We start from the raw sequence: 18,918 nt of genomic DNA on the forward strand, positions 1-18,918 counted from the left end.
TAAGGGGGAGTGAGGTCACATTTTATCTCACGCATGTTAGGAATACTGAAACCTGGGCTGACTGAACTGACCACAGCCTCTATGACTTCAGCATCACTGTGTCCTTTACACAAGAGGCCGACTGGCCCACAGATCTTGAAACTTCTCCTTACTTCTTGAAGCCTGTTTGCTGCTGTAGGAAACACATTTTATGGAGCTGTCAGCTGACTTTGCCATGTTCTGTTTCTTTGACACACCCTGCTAATTTCACCCTGCAGAGCTCCCCTATTTCTCTCGACATGTATCTTTCAGCTAAACAGATTGTTTTCCACCATTGCCATTGCTTCAACTTCACTCTCATCAGTGCTACCTGTTGTTGGGTCCACAGTTGAACATTTTCCTTAAATAGTGCACTTTATCATTAGCAAAATTTTCCATGTATCCTGTAATTAGTTTGATTAATGATTGGCATGCTGTGACAATTCCACCTGGAATTTTGGCTTCAACACCTCTGAGTCGGTGTATCTCCATCAAAGTTAACACTTCTCCATTTTGGTCATGTTGCCCACTACATTGGCGACCATGGCTCAGGGGTTTGGGAAGGTCGCCGGTTCGATCCCCGGGCCCTCTGTCCTGGTCGTTGTGTCCTTGGGCAAGACACTTTACCCTACCGCCTACTGGTGTTGGCCAGAGGGGCCGATGGCGTGATATGGCAGCCTTGCTTCTGTCAGTCTGCCCCAGGGCAGCTGTGGCTACGACTGTAGCTGCCTCCACCAGTGTGTGAAGGTGAGAGTGAATGAATAGTGGAATTGTAAAGGGCTTTGGGTGCCTTGAAAAGCGCTATATAAATGCAATCCATTATTATTACACTGTAAAACCTGACAAGTTAAGTTAACTCAAATGATTTGGGGAAACCGATTGCACCAATTGATTCAAGTTTTATAACTTAAACAGTTTTGGGTTATTTAAGTACTTTATTTGAGTCCTGAGAACCCAAAGCAAATATGATCATGTAACTCAAATGCATTATGTTTATTTACTCATTGTATTTAGTATGTTTTAACTTAAACCATTAAATTTGTTGTACTAAGATGCTGTATTTATTCAAACTTATTTAAAGTGTTACATGCTCATATTCAAATTAAGTTAAATTAACTTAAATAGTTGTATTTAAACAACTTAATCCAATTGGGGAAACCGATTGCACCAAATGGTTCAAGTACTATTAACACAAAACCAAGCTATTATTCTTTCCATTCAGTTTTTATTAACTTTAACTGCAGAGAAAATACAGAATGAATACAACCATACTTTCAGTCATAAACTATGACTGCTAAAGCCATTATCAAATAACAAATAATTAGGCATTTTAAAACTTGCGCTTTTAGGGAATTTGAATGTTTTTTGTAGCATTTTGAAAATCGATTAAATGTACAAAACACAAATTTAGTAATGTAGACCTGATACATAGGTGTACATCATAAAAAACAATAGTTTAGAGGCAATTAGAGCCATAACAATCACAATTTTAAGTAACATTTAGTATAATAATGAAATCACATGCACTACAGCAATGCAACTATAGAAAACAGCTGAACTAAGGATGTCACTAACAAAAAATATTCATGGCTTGAATATTCAAAGGTATTTGTGGCTTCTCAACAGTTTTGCCCAGACCTCGAATCAAGTGAACTGGCACTCATCACACAATTAAAAAATAAAGCTTGAAAGTTTACTGTACATATTGACTAATTATCAGTTATCTCCCAAAAGATTTCCATGTAACTAAAATATATTTTTGGAAATAAGCTTAAGATTACACACTATGTGAAGATTTTTTTCAATCACAAACAAAACGTCAAATATGGATTGTCTCCTTATTCTTAGCTTTCTCCACATTGCTTTTTAGAAAGCAAATTACCCTGAACAAATAAAACTATTGAAGCCATTCACAGATAACTGAAAAAGCACGAATATACTGACAGTGAAAAACAAACATCATCTACACAAGCTCATTTTTTAGTGTCTGCAATTTTGGTTTTAGTTGCTTTCTCTCATCGTCTAGCTTCAGCAACACTACTTGAATGAACTCAAAAAAGCCAGTACACTTCTCAGGATAGCTCAGATGCAGAGCATAGATTAGCCCAAACAAACACACCAGTGCATCAGTCCATGAGTGATGAGTCATAACAACCTGATCTTCAAGTACTATGAACACTTGGCGTGGTGAGAAAGGAACTCCTCCAGGCACCTCCTCTTCATCGACATCAGCAACCAGAGCAATTGTGGCTTCATAGAACTCAATTTCATCCTAAGATATAATACAGAGTGCACAATTATTCATCTGTAATATCTCTGTTAAAAGCATAAATACAAATGGTCAGGCACCTTTCTTCAGTTTTTCAAATTCTATATATCATAACATGTTTTAAGTTGACAGTGAAGGTTCATTTTTCATTCATCCAGGTAGTCAAATCAAGGATGAAAGAAGTTTATAAGTCATTCAACTTCACGTCTTCAACTTTCAACCCAAGTCCAGATGACTTATAAACTCCTTTCAACCTTTTTTAAATTCCAATGTGCAAATTATTGTAATACCCAAGTACCTTGCATGTTTTGAAAATCTCTGAAGAATCCTCCTTGAGGTACATTGGTAGGCCAGCCAGAGCTGCTGTTCTAGTTGCATAGATGTCGTTTTTGTCCTAATAAATAAATAAACAAATAAATAAATGTATATATATATAACATAACAATGGCAACTGCCAAGCAAGCAGAATAATAATTAGTATTTTTAAATACCTGTTTTCCATATGCCAACAAAAGCTGCTCCATCCTTTCACCGACCCGTCCAGTTTTCCTCTTTTTGTATAGTCCAATCAGCTGAGGAGCATAATCATCCAGTGCAGCATAAAACACATGTGGCAGATTCTGATTGGTGATCCGATGAAATTCAAAGTAGAGCTGAGGAGAATTCCAAAAATATTATAAGCAAAACACAGCATACTATATGAGCAGTAAATGTTATATACGTAGTTGTACTTACCCGTGTCTCATGAAAGAGTGCTGGCCATCTGTCCTTGAGCTCTGATACAGGAGGAGAAGTTGTGACAATCTCTTCACGCCGGAGTGCAAAAGTGCGCATCATATCCTGATGAATGAGAGGGATGTCTCTTCCTGCTGAGGTCTTCTTGAACTCTTCTACCATCTCAAGTCTTCTGGTTTCCAGAGACTCCCTTGTTTCTCCAGAAGGATAAGAAGGAAGGAAGTTGACCTCACCTCTCCTAGGTCTTTTAATATTGGCCCTTGGTGAAGCTCCATCTGGGTTTGTTCTGCTGCGCTTTCCAGCATTCACAGCAACATCCATGATGCCAGCTTTAGCCAACTTCTTTCTTTGGTTTCCCATTTTATATCTCAGGCTATTCTTCCACCCTTCCCACCCAGTGTCAGAATTCCTCTCTTTCAGACAGGGATGTTTTCTAACTAAAGCTTCTGCAGCCTTGCCAATTTGTGTTGTACTAGGGTATGCTTTTAGTTTGTAGATTTCTTCCCCCATTGTCTCAAGTATGTTGTGTTTTTGATCTCGTGTCAGTGTAATTACTTTCCCATCTTTATCAAATGCTGCATTACCCTCTCTTAATACATGTTCCACTTCATAAGAAAATGGCGGAACAATAAAAACCTCTGGCCATCTACTAATACGCTCTGGTGAATCTATGGTATCAGTGCTATCAGTCTGAAGGATTGTGTCATCAGTGCTCGTTGAAATCCGGTCCAGCTCAACTAAACTTTAACAGATGCTATAGCTGGCAGGTCTTCTATTTTAACCAAATTACACAAGGCATTATCAAAATCTGGGTCATGAAACTGAAGCCGAAAGTCGAAGGTAAAATTTAGCCTAGATTTGATCTCATCTATGAGGGCTTGCACACTGTTTGGACGAGATGGCAAAATAAGTTTTTCAGCGTTATCCTTATCAAGGATGACCCTTAGCTTCAATATTCCTGTTGCCTCCATCTGAATTTTTTATTTCTGTAACAGACAGGTTTCACATATTATAGTGGCATTTTAATGCATGTTTGTGTTTACAGTTATTTACAAAATATTAATTGTGCAAAAGTATAAAAACATTTATGTGAATACAAAAAAACTGAATAGATGAATTACTTTTACATTGGTTCACAAATTGGTGGAATCAGCTGATGTCTCAGTTCTGTTACTTTAGTCAGACACTGGAATGAAATGGTTTGTTGTTAGAATGACTTCATTTGCTATCTTGTAAGCAAAATGCGGCATGTGGTCAGACAGTTGGCACAGAGATTTTACACTGTGACGGAGACCCCTCTGTTGATTCTCTGCTACTTCATATGAACGCAAGTGCTCAACGTAATGAGTGTCATAGTCTTTCAAGAGAAAATAAATGTTGTTTCTGATGAGCAGTACATTAAGAATCTCTTTGAACTCTGGCAATGCAGCATAAGCACCTGTGCATACAAACATGCCAATTGCAAAGTTTGTGCCATTAATTGTAACCTTTTTTGTTGCATATATTGTGTCACTGTCAGCAATACCTGAAATAAATGATTGTGTATCTGCAGGTAATGATGAAATGTACAAAGACTCCATTTTGGATGTTTGCACAGGTGGTTTGAAAAACTTTGATGAGGACAAATAAAATGCCATCATGCTTTGATGTCTCTCTGCCAAAGTTTTTAGTACATTTTTGTAGTTGTGAGTGTCATGAATTATTTTTTTGAAAACCTTGTGCTTTCCCTCAAATCTCATTGTCCAAAGATGAACTAAGGGACCAAAGCACTTTATTAAGTGCGGGTAATGCTCGATGTAATGATGCTTTGGCCTGAATCGAACATTAGGAAACACTTCCTGAAAGAGTTGTCTGTGATCTAATATTTTACAGGCCATGTACTGAATGGTCTCGTCACTAAAAGTATGAGACATGGCAAGCTGAACTACGTCCTTTAAATCCATTAGCACTTCCCAAAAAGTGTCTCTTTCTGGAACTTTGGAGCCAATGAGAAAAGGCAACAGTCTAAGAAGGGCATGATTTTCATGCCCGTTCCCACCAATGGTCCCTCGCCTGGCAAAATTTGAGGGTATTGGATGAGGGCGATCAACTTTGTCAGAATGTTGGTATGGAAAGCGCAGAATTGCTCTGTTTAAGTCTTCTAAGGTAAAATATCTCTTAGAAATCAAACCTTTTAAACAATGTGCCAACTCCACTGGAATGACACCTTCAAACAGGTCGTGTAGGAGGTCAGGTGGGAAGCCTGTGACAGGATGGAAGAAAGAGAGATGGTCAGAAAGAACACAGGTGTTTTTAACACCATAGTTTTCCTCAATGTCATCATTCTGAAGCTCTTGCACAAGATTATCATGAGCATCTTTTGTTCTCATTGCATAATTCCCTGTAACAGCATTTTCTGTTTGCATTTCTGTTTGGGTGGCATGACAAAACCTACAGAAATATGTAGACCTGAAACTCTCATTGAAACCAGCAAGTCCATGGGCAGCAAGGTTGTCTGCCACAACAGAGTAGACAGTGCCTTTAAGACATTCACCAAGAGTCTCAATGTAGACACCTACTTCTTCAAGAGTTTTCAGATCATTTAAGAGTGGTGACAACATTTCCTTATACCCAAACTGGCGCACATCATTGGAATTGCACAGCAGAGCAAGCTGAGTGCAGTGTAGAGCAGAACGAGATTTAATTTAACTGGAAAGTTTGCCAGTGTCCAATAAACTGCAAAGACTTTATGTATTTTCTTTGAGGTACCAAGTGGGTTTGCGATTTCAGAATCATCCACATAAAGTATTATTGACAATTTCTGTCCCTCTTGTGACAGTAGAACATTTTCCTGGTAGTAGGATCCATCACAAAATGACATGAAATGTCCAGGAATCTGTGTGGGTGCTTGTTTAATTTCTTCAAGCACATCATTTTTTTTCAACAACAATTGCAAAGATGTGAGAATAGGCACATACATATAAGTGTGCTTTGACGATTCAATTAAATACTCCACAGGTTTGGCATATGGAAAATTTGCTTCGTAATATGATTTCCTCCTCTTTGCTGTAGATAGTGGTCCTTCAGATGTGACACATTTATGTAAAACATTACTATCAGAAACTGCCTGACAAATCTCATCCACCAGTTTGTCCGTATATGTACAGTTGTGCTTTTTCAGTATATCTACAACTGATTTTCTAACCAGAGGTTGTGATAACAAAAACAACTGATCAATATGCTCAATAATCTCCTGTGTTGCTCTCTGGGACACATGGAGAATGGTCTGCATTTTCAAGAAAAATCCAGCCAGATTGTATTGCAACTGCTCATCTAAACCCTCAATTGCACTGATCTCACTGGTGGATGCCACTTGATTGTCATCTGATGACTCTATTGAATCAAGTTGCATGTCATCTTTTTGTTCTACAGGGTGGGCCATTTATATGGATACACCGTAATAAAATGGGAATGGTTGGTGATATTAAAGTCCTGTTTGTGGCACATTAGTATATGTGAGGGGGCAAACTCCTCAAGATGGGTGGTGACCATGGTGGCCATTTAGAAGTCGGCCATCTTGGATACAACTTTTGTTTTTTCAATAGGAAGAGGGCCATGTGACACATCAAACTTATTGCTAATGTCACAAGAAAAACAATGGTGTGCTTGGTTTCAACGTAACTTTATTCTTTCATGAGTTATTTACAAGTTTCTGACCACTTATAAAATGTGTTCAATGTGCTGCCCATTGTGTTGGATTGTCAATGCAACCCTCTTCTCCCATTCTTCACACACTGATAGCAACACCGCAGGAGAAATGCCAGCACAGGCATCCAGTATCCATAGTTTCAGGTGCTGCACATCTCGTATCTTCACACCATAGACAATTGCCTTCAGATGACCCCAAAGATAAAAGTCTAAGGGGGTCAGATCGGGAGACCTTGGGGGCCATTCAACTGGCCCACGACGACCAATCCACTTCCCAGGAAACTGTTCATCTAGGAATGCTCGGACCTGGCACCCATAATGTGGTGGTGCACCATCTTGCTGGAAAAACTCAGGGAACGTGCCAGCTTCAGTGCATAAAGAGGGAAACACATCATCATGTAGCAATTTCAAATATCCAGTGGCCTTGAGGTTTCCATTGATGAAGAATGGACCCACTATCGTTGTACCCCATATACCACACCAAACCATCACTTTTGTTGTTCCAACAGTCTTGGAGGGATCCATCCAATGTGGGTTAGTGTCAGACCAATAGCGGTGGTTTTGTTTGTTAACTTCACCATTCACATAAAAGTTTGCCTCATCACTGAACAAAATCTTCTGCGTGAACTGAGGGTCCTGTTCCAATTTTTGTTTTGCCCATTCTGCAAATTCTGTGCGCCGATCTGGGTCATCCTCGTTGAGATGCTGCAGTAGCTGGAGTTTGTAAGGGTGCCATTTGTGAGTAGAAGGGATGTTCGACTAATGCCACTCTCCAGTGACATGCGGCGAGTGCTACGCTGTGGGCTCTTGCTGAATGAAGCTAAGACAGCCACTGATGTTTCTTCATTAGTGACAGTTTTCTTGCGTCCACATTTTGGCAAATCCAACACTGAACCAGTTTCACGGAACTTAGCAAGCAGTTTGCTAACTGCAGCATGGGAGACGGGTGGTCTCGTAGGGTGTCTTGCATTGATATCTGCTGCAATGACCCGGTTACTGCGTTCACCAGATATCAACACAATTTCGATCCGCTCCTCACGTGTTAACCTCTACGACATGTCAATGGCTGTGAACAAAGAGAAACTTGTAAATAACTCATGAAAGAATAAAGTTATGTTGAAACCAAGCACACCATTGTTTTTCTTGTGACATTAGCAATAAGTTTGATGTGTCACATGGCCCTCTTCCTATTGAAAAAACAAAAGTTGTATCCAAGATGGCCGACTTCTAAATGGCCACCATGGTCACCACCCATCTTGAGGAGTTTGCCCCCTCACATATACTAATGTGCCACAAACAGGACTTTAATATCACCAACCATTCCCATTTTATTACGGTGTATCCATATAAATGGCCCACCCTGTATATCGGATTCATATCGGTATCGGCAGATATCCAAATTTATGATATCGGTATCGGTATCGGACATAAAAAAGTGGTATCGTGCCATCTCTATAGTATATACAGTATTCTGGAGAAGGTCTAAAATGTCACTGTATGTGTGTTTGTGTTTTATGTGTATAGACGTTTAAAAAAAAAATATTACTGATGATATAACATTGTCCAGGCATGCTCTGTAAGGACATGAGTTGGGAGTTCTCCTTGTAATCGGAAAGTTGCTGGTTTGAGCCCCGGCTTGGACAGTCTCGGTCTTTGTGTCCTTGGGCAAGACACTTCACCCGTGGCCTACTGGTGGTGGTCAGAGGGCCCGGTGGCGCCAGTGTCTGGCAGCCTCGCCTCTGTCAGTGCACCCCAGGGTGGCTGTGGCTACAATGTAGCTTGCCATCACACGTGTGTTAATGGGTGGATGACTGGTTGTGTAAAGCGCTTTGGGGTCCTTAGGGACTAGTAAAGCGCTATACAAATACAGGCCATTTACCATTTGCATTTTATTGTTATCTCATAACACTTAATCACACTTTAATCAGCTACCATCTCTCCTGTGGACTCTTTAACACTAGATTTACTATCCTGCGCAAATTTGCGTAACTTCCCTAAACCCAACACCCCCTAGAATTACTGGCTTTTTTATTTTCTGGTGCAAGTCCCGAGGTGTTAAGCACCCCTGCTGAGATTTTCACAGGTCGTCAGCTTATTTGTCCTACAGCTTTTGTTGTGCAAACCACCCATTGTCCTTGAAGCCTGGCACATTTGCATTTGCTCACTCAGAGTTGCTCAGATCCAAGGCAGGCCAAACCTCTGTGTTACAACTCTCAGAAATGCCTGGTAGAAATGCTTCAACTTACTCATGAGATTTTGACCACATTTTTTGCGGAAGTCACAACTATACTGAATGCACGACCGTTGTTGCCAGCTGCAAGAAATGCTTGGTAGGGAACAGCTGTTCCCTACCAAGGTTTGTTTCAAAGTTTGAAACACTTTGAAATAAAACAGACTTGTGTACCCATATATTGTGAATGTCTGTCTTTTGTATGTAAGACAGAGGTTTGGCCTGCCTTGGATCTAAGTAAACAAATGCCAATGTTGCACAAACACACACACACACACACACACACACACACACACACACACACACAGCAAATCTGCATTTATTTGTCCCACAAGTGGAAAATCTGCATTGTCATTGCAAAAAAGTGGACAGAGCACAGTATAGAAAGTGCACTATACAAACATTTTATATATATACATACATACATAGTTATACACACAGACACATCTATATCATATATACACACACACACACATGTGTATATATATATATATATATATATAAACTAGACTTTATGCATATTATATAAGGTGTGGCTATATAAATATATAAATATATGTACAACTCTGTGTATATATGTTTATGGACAGGCATGCAGGCAGGTAAGGAAGGAAAGTAGCCTTGCAGGGAAGGAAAAACTTGAATCTCTCATGGTTAGGGGTTGGGGGAGGGTGTGTTTGCACAACAAAAGCAGGAGAACAATGGAGCTGAAGACCTGTGAAAATCTCAGCGGGGTGCCAAGAGGTGTTAAGGTCGGGGGGAATTTACGCAAATTTGCGCAGGCCAGTAAATCTAGTAGTAGGGACTTGCACCAGGGAAAAAAGGCTCAGTAATTCTAGTGTTAATGTCTACAGGCTCAAATCAGCACAGCCCTGCCCTCCAGCACTATCAGCAGCAGGAGCAGCAACTCTTCAACAGCAACATTGTACCCATCAGGTAAAACATAGGCTACATTTGCTTTGCATTGTCCCCACCTGGTGACAATGATATAGTATGATGTGATTCCATATTTGATTCTTGATGAATGTGGGTTGTTGTTATTCAGCCTGGGTCTATGTGCCCCATTTTAACTTTCAAACATCTCTGCACAGCCCTGCTCTCGATCCTTTAGTAAAATCAAAACCTTTAGAAGTCTTTATTCAGGATTGTACTCCAGTAATTGGTACATCCTGCTCCAGTCTGAAGTCACACAAAATAAAGACTCACAGAGATTATGAATGCACAAATCACACAAATGTGTTTCACTTTTCCAAGGTATATTGTTTTAATGTAATTAAGGTGTAAAACTTACCAAACATTACTATATTTAATGAATTAAGTCACAATTATATTGCTATGCTTTATCTTAAAAAAGAAACATTATTCTTGTAAAACCTGATATGCTATGCCTTTTCACGTTCTTTTCTTTTGGTTGTCTTGTTAGCAGACCCATTATACTGACACAAACAGTAAAAGAGACTCAAAAAATTACAGAAATACTAAGTAAACACTAAAACTGCACATCTCATACAATAAGGCTTTGAAAGAATGGAATATTGACAAAACATAGGTGCACATCACACAATGTTCCTGACACCTGTAAAACAGGAAGGCATAAAAGTTATTACAAATGAACAGCTGGATTTGAAAATAACCCAAAGAAACATTAGCTCACACAGGTTGTCTCACAAACATTTGAGACAACCTGTGGCTACATCCAGGGTGACGATTCTTTAGTGGTCTACTAGTTTGCAGAAAGCACATTAACTAAACAAAACAAAAAAAGTCTTTTGACAAGTTTGTAAGCTCTGCAACTGAATCTTACCTCTTATTCTGATGAGTCTGTGTTCACAGAATGATGCAAAGTCTCCTTCAGCTGAAACACAGGATACACAATCTACAGTAAAAAAGCGAGATCACATTCATGTAAATATTGTAAATCATTATGTCAGTTTTCTAGGATTCAAGAAAATGTCACTAGTTCAGACACTTCTAATGTCAAACTCCGGTGCACCATCTTAAATTAAAAAATGCCTCATAAGCTGAGAAGTGCATGTAAAATGTGGATTTTCTGAAAAGTTTACATTATTTTAAGACTCATATTTTAATTTGTCAACTTATAATTAGTCACATGGACAGTTTAGAAACATCTTCTATTTCACAATCAGGTTAAATTTAAGTAGTGAGGTCGTAGTGCAGGCAGCCGAAGATACAGAACCCATGATTTTAGTCACAGTTCGGCTGTGTGGCAGGCAGGATTTATCGACACATAAGAAGATAAAAATGGGATTTTTTTCTTACTCTCTGCAAGAAGCCTACTATATCTAGCTTGTCTGCTTTGGTGGGAGAACCGCCCTGACCATCACAGATGCTCTCAGACCCAGGAACTGACTGTCTGTTGGAATCCAGTCCAGGTTTCAGAGTCTTCCAGCCTTTCCAATCAGAAATGTGGCTACTCTGTATGTCAGCTGCGGTGAGCAAGGGTAGCAAAGAGCACTGAGTGGCTACTGTCCTGTTGGGCATGGGGTTAGATGATGATGTGGGGACTGTTCCAGGTAGAAAGACTTTAAGTTGAGAGCAGAGGAGAGATTGTTCATCCAACAATCTGTGCATCTTCTACTCCAAAACACAGAATCAGAAAACATAAAGTTAAAAAAAACAAAATTATATCGGCCTGCCTATCTGTCTCAGGAGATGAATTTTGTTTTCATTAAATGTGTTACCATTTTCAAGCTTTCATCATACTCATAGGCCAGTTCTTTTAACTGCCTCTCCAGCTCCCCAGCCTCTTGTTTTACTGCACGTCTCAGCTCTTCGATGTCCCGAATCTTCTCTCTAAACACGCACAACACACACACACACACACATTTATTGTTGGGTGCATGAAACTGTATGGTAATTATCACCATGCTAATGCTCAAAGTTGGTTATCATGCGGACCAAAAACCAGTGAGTGTTTTTTAAGTGTACACTCATAGTTACACTCCAATGGATGCATCTGGGGCAATTCGGGGTTCAGTATATTGGCCAAGGATCCAGAAAATGCTCAAATAAATAAATACTGGTGAGCATTTAAAACTGCTAAATTACAACCTATGCTAATGAACTCCCAGGGTCTATAACTTGAAAAAAATACTATGAAGATAAAATATACTACATATACCATGTGTAAAAAGAACAATCTGATTCTGAGGTGGGCAGACGGTCAGAATTTTATTAGTACCTCACTCACTGATTCTATGAGAAAGCTGTACATCTACTGCATCCTCTGTGAAACTAAATAGAGAAATTCCAAGAGAGTGACAGCGTACTCAAAGAATTCTACAACAGTAGAACCGTAACTACCATGTGTGGAAAAAGCTTTTAGGACCTCACTTTTTTGCAAGGTCTGGGACCCTTACTAATGTTTTTGCCAGATTTGACTTTGATTCTATACGTGCAGTTTTCATAATAAATTAAGGTTCAAAAATGAATACTTTAAATAACAAAATATATTATTATTCCTAGACGGGGACTGCTAACTGATAAAACCTGTTTCTGAAAGGACTTTGGTTGCGCCTGTAGCCAGAACACATTAGATTCCAAATAGAAATGTATAAAATATTTTTGTACCTGTCCTGGTCAGAGAGACAACTGTACACAGCAGCCTGGTCTTCAGAGAGTTGCTCCTCCATGTTACTTAGCACAGACCAAAACTGCTGCAGACACAGCAACATCTCCTCCAGCTCATCCAGAGAGTACTATAGAGAACAAAGACACAGTTACCATTAAAAAAGAAAACATCTATCTGTCGAAGACATTTCACCTCTCCGATAAGCTTCTTCAGTTCTAACAACAAATGGTAGAAAGTCCCAGGTGTTTAGGCCCTAGTGAGAATTGTCACTAAAGAGGGTTGTTGACCTACTATTGATCATAGTCTCATCACATGAGCCATGGAAACTGTATTCCCTGGATACTATGGTCTCTTGGTCTCTTTCAGCTGAATAATGTGCCCTGCTACAAAGCAAAAATGGTTCAGCAATGGTTTGACGAGCACAAAAACGAGTTTGAGGTGTTGACTTGGCCTCCAAATCATCCAATCTCAGTCCAATCAAGCATATGTGGGCCTCCATGGATAAGACTTCTTTGGCAATAGATGGGACCAAGAAGTCTGATCCAGCAAAGAGGCCCCACCTTGTAACCTACAGAATTTAAAGAATTTGTTGCTAACATCTCGCTGCCAGATACCACAACACACCTTCACACAGCTTAAGGTTGGTTTGTTTTATAAAACACATTATACCTTTGATGGATATGTTATCAAATATGTTACTAAATATTAATTATAGTCTGTTAGTAATAATCCAGTTGCACAAGTGACACAGCAGAGAGCATTATTTCTTAACAAGACAGAAGTAAATATGGATATTTGCATGGCTCAAGTGTCTCTTTAGTGTTGTATTTTTGTCTGTTTCATAATTTGGATTTCTCTCTCTTTGGCTACACTACGGTTGGCAGAAAAAGCTTTTCTTGTGTAATAGCTAGCTAATTACTCACTGGTGTATACACAGTAGACCTTTCCAGGACTGGACTTCTAATCTGGCATACCGAGCAGTTGCCCAGTGGGCTGATGCAAACTTGTGGGCCGAGATTAGAGATTAGATTCATGCAGATTAGATTCATGCAGATTAGATTCATGCTCTGTGGTCAAATGGTTCTGCATGTGGGGTCGTTACTAAAAAACATATTACAAAGAACACTTTTATTAAAAGTAAAACAATATGTTACTCAATTACTCCAAGGAGAAAGTAATTTAATATACTACTCATTACATAACTTTTAATGTTACTCACTAAAATAGCTGACCAAAATAACTGTCTCAAAATTACCATTTAACAGTTTAAACCTGAGGCTACCGCCCCACACACCAACACAAATCCCTATCCTAATGAAGACGCACATATAATCTTTATCTCAGTATTTGGGTCTATCATTTTATAATTTTGCTCTCCATTGCGTTGTTGGGATTCAGAGATTCTTTTATTGCTGCCATATACTCTGCCTTATGATAAATGCATTAATAACATGTTCTACAGCATTATTTTATCAGTAATATTGTTTACAGGGTTCATATTGCATTGAATATGTTTGTCATCACATTCATTCTATTCACAGGTAGAGTTCATTTTATATACATTGCATAACTGTGCTTGTTTAGAGTTGATGTTCTATCCAAGAGGGTTTTAAGCTTCACTGGTGAGAGTGTCCAGGTGATACATGTTGAGGGAAGATGAGAACATAGCAGGTTAATTGCATGCATGCTTACAATACACATAAATCTAGTAGCAGGCCTGAGCGAAGGCCCAAGTGTCTTCTGCTTCTTATTTGAGACCTGCGCCAATTCAGTCTACTTAGTGATTGAGGACGAGGGTCCATTATTAGCCCTTAGAGGCCCTGAAGCTTGAAGTTATTACCTTAAAAGGAAGGTGTTATCAAAAAGAGAAGTTATATGTCTGTTCATAGTTATCTGAGATGTACAAGATGTACCCTTGTCTGTAAACAATGACTGGACATAGTGTATTTTTGACCTGTATTGACGTGTATTTGGGGGTGTGATCCTCTATGCTATAAAACCAGAACTCAGTGTATTTTTGTCAGAGCAAATAAGCCATATGCTGACGGTTGTTCTCCGTTGTCAATAAACTCATCGTTTGATTGCACTTTTCTGGGCCTCCGTCGTTTGTTGTCTGGTCTACAGTTGATCGATCTCGCTTCATTTGGTGGAGGATGCAGGGCAACTGACGATCAGCAGAAAGAAGTACAGGTGTTTGTTGTCGGCGGAGGTCGAGCCCGGATTAGGTAATCGAACGGCAGAGGTCACGGTGACAGCTCGACTACTGGGCCCACATAATAAAAAGGTAAGGCACAAACCTCTTAAACAGAAATTGTGCTGTAGTGGATTATAAATTCTAAAACAGGTAGTCGAGTGGTCATCTGTTGATCTTTGTTTTGAGTTTTGTTTGCAGCGAAAGTGAAACTTAAGAGTAGTGTTGCATTCATGGTCGCCTTGGAAAAAGCAGTACTGAGCTAAAAGTAACTAGAGATGTTGTTTTAAGGAAATAGAGAGAAGAGAGATTGAGCTGTGATTAAGGAATAAAGAGATTATAAGTGTTTAAAAGTCAAGGAGTTGAAGAACTCCCTCCCTGGGAAAGACGTTTCCTAGGATTATACTAGGGGGAGGGCCCCGCTGAGACTTGTGGCCTCAGATATAGCCCCGGTGATCGCAGAGGATCATTGTTAGGGAGACACTTAATTGTGAGAAAAAGAGTAAAATACCGGACGCAAGAGTCCGAGGAAGTTGATATATGATTTAAGAGAAACTCAGGCCAGCCGTAAGCTTGAGGTTTTGCAGTAAAGCCAGCCGAGCAGTAAAGTGAAACTAAGGTCTGTTGTGTTGAAGTAACTCTGAGAATAAATACTGTGAGCTATGAGAGACGATTAAAAAGTATTACCTATGCATTTGTGGACCCGCTGTGGTCAGTGAAAAATTTGTGGACCACCGTGGGCCGAGAAAAGCTGTGTTTTTGTTGATATATCTGGAGAATTTGCAGACCTGTTGACGTCTCTTAAAGACGAGCAGCGGTGTGTATATCCGGGTTGTAGGGACCCACTCATACAGCTGGAAACCGTGACGTAAGAAACTGTCTGCAATGATTTAAGTGCCAGCCGGCTGCAGGCTGTGTGAGAGAGAGGCTGTAAAAGTCTCTTTTTCCGTTCTTTTTTGCTGGGGAAAAGTGCGCAGTTAAAATTTGGGTGCGGTCACTTCCCCTTTTAATGTTAACAAAGAATAGACACATTGATTAAATGAGGGATAGACAAAAAGGCATGCTCATTGTGCCGTTGTTTCATTATAGGTGCTTGGAAATAGACAGTGAGAGGCCCACGGGGATCCCATTAAGGCTGCTGAAGCATTTTCCTGTTTTGTGAGCGTGCCTTTGGTGATTTTGAAATACAGTATCACTGGACAGGGTGATTCTAATATAAGAGTTATTTTAATCCAACCAGAAACAGAGTAATAAATAAAGCTGTGAGCCTCCTCCTGAGTGGAGAGAATTTGCAGAATTTTTGAGTATCTCTTGTCAAAGAAAAGGGAAAAGAGATTCTGTGTACGGCAGACCGTGAAGTTTCTAGATTAAATCAGAGAGAACTAATGTGGCCGAAGGTTGGATCTGATATGAGGCGAACAGAGGACCGGTCTAAAAAGATTAAAAGGTACGCACAAACCTGTTCAATAAGCAAATTTGTGCAAATTGGCTGAATTCTAAATTATCTGTTCGCTGAGTAGATGATCTTAACTACTAAATTGGCGCAGTAGGGGTAAAACTGAATTCTCGAGAATAAAGTAAAACGTCGAAGTAATGAATGAGTAACTTGGAAGTAATGAGAAGCTTTGAAGCAAGGATAATGAAACTTTGAGAAACAGACAGTACTGAGTTAAAAGGTTATATGGTATTTCATGGTAAAAGAGAAAAAAGAAGAAAAAGAGACCAATGCATGTTTAAGAATAGAGAAGAATATAAGAGTATTGGTCAGCTTATGGTTTAATAAGTGTCAAACTCACGGGATTGGAGAATCCTGTACCTCTTTGAGACTTCAAAGAGGAGCTCCGGCGTGGGCATATGTCAGGTGGTGTTGCCGAGAGTTTTGGGCTCGGTGAATAGCTAATGATCAAGAGGATCATTTTGGGAGACGCTCATTTGTAAGTAAAAGGATTAAGTTCGGACGAGGAAGTCCGACAGAAAACACCTGGTGGTGTCAGGATGTTTAAGTGACACAGAAGTTCAGAAAATCGAGTCAGAAATGGTTTTGTGGCTCTTGGTAAACTGATTTTGAAGGAAAATCAGTGTTTATTGTGCTGAAGTAACAGATCCGGCGCGGTCTGAGGAAAAGAAATAAATCGGTTAATGGCTGATATATTTATATGAATTTTGGTGGATCTGCTGAGGTCCAGAAAATAATCAATGCGGACTGTGTTTGTTCGAACGTTGATAAATGATCCAGGAAGAATTGCCCTGGGTCTGTGTCTGTGTGTGTGTGTGTGTTGTTCAGTGACAACATGCACAGTTTAAATTGGGCGCTGTTCCTTCCTCTTTTTAGTTTCAAAACACAAAGGCTGTTGGATGAAGAATTACTGTGTGAGGAACGGCTTCACTTTTGATTAGGGAAATAATATGCTTACTTTTGGGTTTATGAAGATCTCGTAACAATCTGGGGGAGATGCCGGGGTAAAAAGAGTGAGCTCGGACGAAGGGGTCCGAGAAAAGAACACCGTGAGTTGAGCAAGGTGTTTAACTGACTCGGGATTTCAGAGAATCGAGTCAGCTGTGATCTTGAGTTTTAAGGGTAAGTTGGTTTTAAAGGAAAATCAATGTTTACCATGTTGAAGTAATTCTGATGATATTACTAGATGTGTTGTGATACAAGTAAAGAATAAGTTGTGTAAATGTGGACACACGATTGTGTTGAGATGTATGGATCGGCTGCGGTCCACCTGATAAGTGAATACTGGGTAAACTGAGCCAATAAACTGTTTTTAAATCTTCACTGGCTGCAGTGAGATACATGTGCTGAAGATTACTGGACCCGGCGAGGTCCGTATGATGAAGTTCTTGGGGAGATAAATGACAGAAACAGTTTCTGAATTTTGAGGAGAATTCTGAAGCACTGAGGTTGAATTTTCTCTGTGCTTGGTGCGCTGTGTGGACTTATATCAGAGTTATAAGTCCAAAGGTTATGACCTGGAGGTCATTCATGGTGTTTAAAGAAGAACAGGAATTAGAAAAGGATATTTAATGTCATATTTTGTGTAAATTGAGGAAAACTCACCACATGTGTTCACCTTTTTTCATTTAAAGGGACACAGACATTAATACACACACACCCAGTTCTTGGGTGTGAGTTACTTCCTCTTTTAATTTTAAACTGCAACACGTGTTCATTGAACTAGAATTTCAGCAGTGAATGAGACAGGATTTAGGTTAGGGCTAGTCAAAGATAAAGATGACTTTTATTAGTCCCACAGCTGGGAAATTTGTTTTGTTAAAGCAAAAGTGCAAAGTTATGCAGCAGAAATTAGAAAACACTGGAATGCAATAAAATAAAGTAGAATAGAATAAAATAGAATACCAACACTATATACAGCTGAGTAAGAAAATACAAAATACAACCTTGTCAAAGAAAGAAGTGCACATATAGCAGTCTTATTGCACGTATGAGGGTTCTGGTAAAGTACTAGTTCTGGTAAAGTAAAAGATTATGCTCAAAGTTTTATGCCCTGGAGGCCAAGAGTCGTGTGTAGAGAAGAACATGACTTGGAAACGGACATTTAAGGTCACATTTTGTCTAAGATGGGGAGAATTGTCCCATATGTGTTTATTTCTCTTCTTTTTAAGAGGACAGACGCACTGAGTGTTGTCTATTTCCTCTTTCTGATTCTAAGCAACCATGTTTGATAAAATACTCTTAGGAAAGCGTATTTTGAGTGCTTCTAAGTGTGTGAATGTTGTGAGTACTTGATTTGAATGATTCTGTGTGATTTGTACAAAATAATAAATAAGTAATAATAACTCATAGGAGAGTGCGTGAATAGAGGAGGCCTGAGAGAGTGTGTGTGCGTCAAACAGGAAGTCTGATTATAGCTGGGGAGAGACGTTGCAGCATGAAAACAGAGGAATTAGAGACTGAATGTCTTAAGAAAAAGTAATAAAATATATTAATTACATGTTTTAGAAAAAGAAAGTGTTAGGGTTCAATGTTGAGAGAGGAATCCAAAAATAACCACAGATCCGGTCCGGTGTGCAATTTGACGGCATTTTAATGAACACATGTGTGAGTCCAACGCTGTGCAGATTTCAGCGTCGAACTGAACTTACAACAATTAGACAAAGGTTTTATAGGGTTGGCAGTCTTCCTGTTGTCAGGCAGATTTAATACAGAATACGTCACTCCAAAACCACAATGA

At 39.4% G+C, this 18,918-nt stretch overlaps 1 protein-coding gene across 2 annotated transcripts; it reads right to left on the reverse strand.

The window, feature by feature from the left end:
- Positions 1-1,991: 1,991 nt before the first annotated feature.
- Positions 1,992-6,421, reverse strand: LOC109199208 (uncharacterized). Of its 2 annotated transcripts, XM_025911675.1 has the most exons (4): positions 4,144-6,421; positions 2,779-4,008; positions 2,586-2,681; positions 1,992-2,290 (listed from the first exon to the last, which is right to left on the reverse strand). In XM_025911675.1, exon 1 carries the CDS (start codon positions 5,620-5,622, stop codon positions 4,198-4,200), a length of 1,425 nt encoding a protein of 474 aa, XP_025767460.1. In that variant the 5' UTR covers positions 5,623-6,421; the 3' UTR covers positions 1,992-2,290; positions 2,586-2,681; positions 2,779-4,008; positions 4,144-4,197. The 2 variants fall into 2 exon arrangements, with proteins under 2 accessions (XP_025767460.1, XP_025767459.1); XM_025911674.1 differs by having other exon boundaries at positions 2,779-6,421.
- Between the last annotated feature and the right edge of the window lie 12,497 nt (positions 6,422-18,918).

The sequence above is a fragment of the Oreochromis niloticus genome, linkage group LG11 (genome assembly GCF_001858045.2).
Source record: "Oreochromis niloticus isolate F11D_XX linkage group LG11, O_niloticus_UMD_NMBU, whole genome shotgun sequence".
Classification (NCBI taxonomy): Eukaryota; Metazoa; Chordata; class Actinopteri; order Cichliformes; family Cichlidae; genus Oreochromis; species Oreochromis niloticus.